This window comes from Hydra vulgaris, chromosome 03 (genome assembly GCF_038396675.1).
Source record: "Hydra vulgaris chromosome 03, alternate assembly HydraT2T_AEP".
In the NCBI taxonomy this organism is placed as follows: domain Eukaryota; kingdom Metazoa; phylum Cnidaria; class Hydrozoa; order Anthoathecata; family Hydridae; genus Hydra; species Hydra vulgaris.
The window spans coordinates 42204943-42207332 of record NC_088922.1 but is presented as its reverse complement, the minus strand read 5'-3'; the positions used below and the strand labels follow the sequence as shown (position 1 = coordinate 42207332).

Below are 2390 nucleotides of genomic sequence, written 5' to 3'. Positions count from 1 at the left end.
AAGTTTTTCTTCACTCTCTAGTGTTTTCACGGCATGTGTTTCATTTGAGTCTTCTGATTCTTTTACAGAATTAAATGATATAAATATTTCTGAACTTATAGAAAAAGAAGCCTATAACAATTGCAGAAACAATAAATTTGCTTCTTTTCTTTGTTTCATTGCATTATCTAAATTCTGAGTATTTTATGGTGTAACACTGATTGTTGCTCTATTTCTAAGGATAAAGATATGTGGTCACCAAATCATTTTGTCCCTATTGTGAAAAGAGAAGTTTTATGCTTAAAGAAATTTGTTAAAAGTGATTTAAAAAGAGGATCGTGTTCAGTTTTGCCAAGTGTTCTATCGCATACTTATGTTACCACTAAGGTTCTTAATTTATCTTGTCAACCTCCTAAAAATCTATTTTCAAATAAAAAATTATTAGTTCAATCTCACATAAAGTTTTGCATAGATAATGAAACTAAAGTTGTAGATGTAAATATTGATATTACTCCTAATCCAATCTTAGTTAATTGTATTCCTTGTACATCAGATCAGTCTTCAAGCCTTCCTTTTTATGATGTTTATATATACTATTTTTGTTCACTGTGCATGCCATAAACTTAATTTAGTTATTAGTAAATCATGCAATGTTCAGAGTGTTAGAAATGCTCTTGATCAAATCAAAGATATATCATATTTTTTTAACATATCACCTAAACGTGCTAGCTGTCTTAATAAATTCATTTTTCCTGGTCAAGCAAAATTAATTGGTACATGTCGAACTAGATGGGTTCAGAAACTTAAAGGTCTGGTTATTTTTTTAATAACTACATATCCGTTTTTCATTTAATGGAAGAAATGGCATACAATGAAGGTAAGAGTTATAATATTGATACTTCTTCAAAAGCTTCATGTTTTTTAAATCTTATGAAAAATTTATCTTTTATTGTGAGCTTAGTTTTATCAAAACAAATAATGGACTATTTCTACGCCATCACTGTTGTTCTCCAAACTAAAGCATTTGATATATCACAACAGTGTAATGAGATAAATTGTTTGAAAACTCAAATTTTAGATTTAAAAAAAAATATTGATGTCTATCATAACGAATGTTACTTAATTGCTCTTGACCTAGCTAAGACTCTTGACGTTTCGAAAGTTAAACCAAGGCTCTGTGGCAGACACATTTATAGAGATAATTATCCTTCTGACACAGTTTCAGATTATTTCAAATATTCCATCACATCTCCTCTTCGATAGATTTGATGAAGGTGAGATGATTGTTTACAAAGGTTTATCTGGTATTCTTGCAACTGTTGTAAAAAAAATAAAGAAAAATGTTTTTGGAAGTCAGATTTTATGGAACTTTTACATTTTTATATATCGGATATGCCTCATCCTACATCAATTCATGCTGAATTAGATTTGTGGGAAACATTTTGGAACAATCAATCTGTGATCCCATCCACTATTACAGAGACTTTTAAGTCTATTGATATGAGGGGTTTCCCAAACATTAGGAAAGGTTTTTTAATAATGGGAACAATTCCAATTACTGCATGTGAATGCGAGAGGAGCATTTCTGTTATACGCAGACTGAAAACTTATATGCGAAGCCTCATGACAGAGTCAAGATTTAATTCTTTAGCTCTGATGTCTATTCATCAAAAAATAATTCCTGATGTAGAAAGAGTTTTAAATATTTTTTCTGTTTTAGGGGAACGACACTTAGAGTTGGTTTTACCTAATATTAATTTATTAATTTCTTTTTTGTTTATTGACTATATTCGTGTATTTTATTTTATATTTAAGTTTATCTTATATTTAGTGAAAATTAGAAAAACCAACATAAAAATTAAAAAAAAAAACCCTATTAAAAAAAATTTGGCCTAACTGCCTATCAAGAAAAGGAAAGAATCCAGAAATGGGGGACTAACCTAAGGCAACAATATTAATACTTTACTTAAACTGCCTATCAAAAAACGGAAAGAATCCAGAAATGGAGGGCTAACCTTAGGCCATATGACAGTTTACAGATGGAGTGCAAAGTCCTTTGGCTTACCTTCTCGTTGGTGCACTTCGTTAAATAGGTTAGACAAGTAAATAATGTCTAATTTATGAACAGAATAGCCAAGGCAATATTTTTATTAGTTTTGTTTTATATGGGTAATTGAGAACAATGCCAAGTAAGTAATAATAAAGTACTGATGCCGCTTTGATGACGAATTACCAATATATACTCGGCGATATTTTTTTGCAACCTCCCCCCTCCCTAGCCCGGGGGAGGGGTTTACAAAAAAATATCGCCGACTATATTTTGGCAACACCCACAAAAAATCCTGCATCCGCCCCTGGGAAAAAAACCAATAAGTTCATTTGAAAGATTCAATATTTTTGAAAATATTTTA

At 30.5% G+C, this 2390-nt stretch overlaps 1 protein-coding gene across 1 annotated transcript; it reads left to right on the top strand.

The window, feature by feature from the left end:
• The first annotated feature begins 1371 nt into the window (after positions 1–1371).
• Positions 1372–1820, top strand: LOC136078686 (52 kDa repressor of the inhibitor of the protein kinase-like). Its single transcript, XM_065794471.1, has 2 exons — positions 1372–1715; positions 1811–1820. The coding sequence occupies exons 1-2, from the start codon at positions 1372–1374 to the stop codon at positions 1818–1820; spliced, it is 354 nt and encodes a 117-aa protein (XP_065650543.1).
• The last annotated feature ends 570 nt before the right edge of the window (positions 1821–2390 follow it).

Coding starts and splice junctions, on each gene's coding strand:
- LOC136078686 (XM_065794471.1), top strand. CDS start 1,372: ATGCCTCATCCTACATCAATTCATGCTGAATTAGATTTGTGGGAAACA.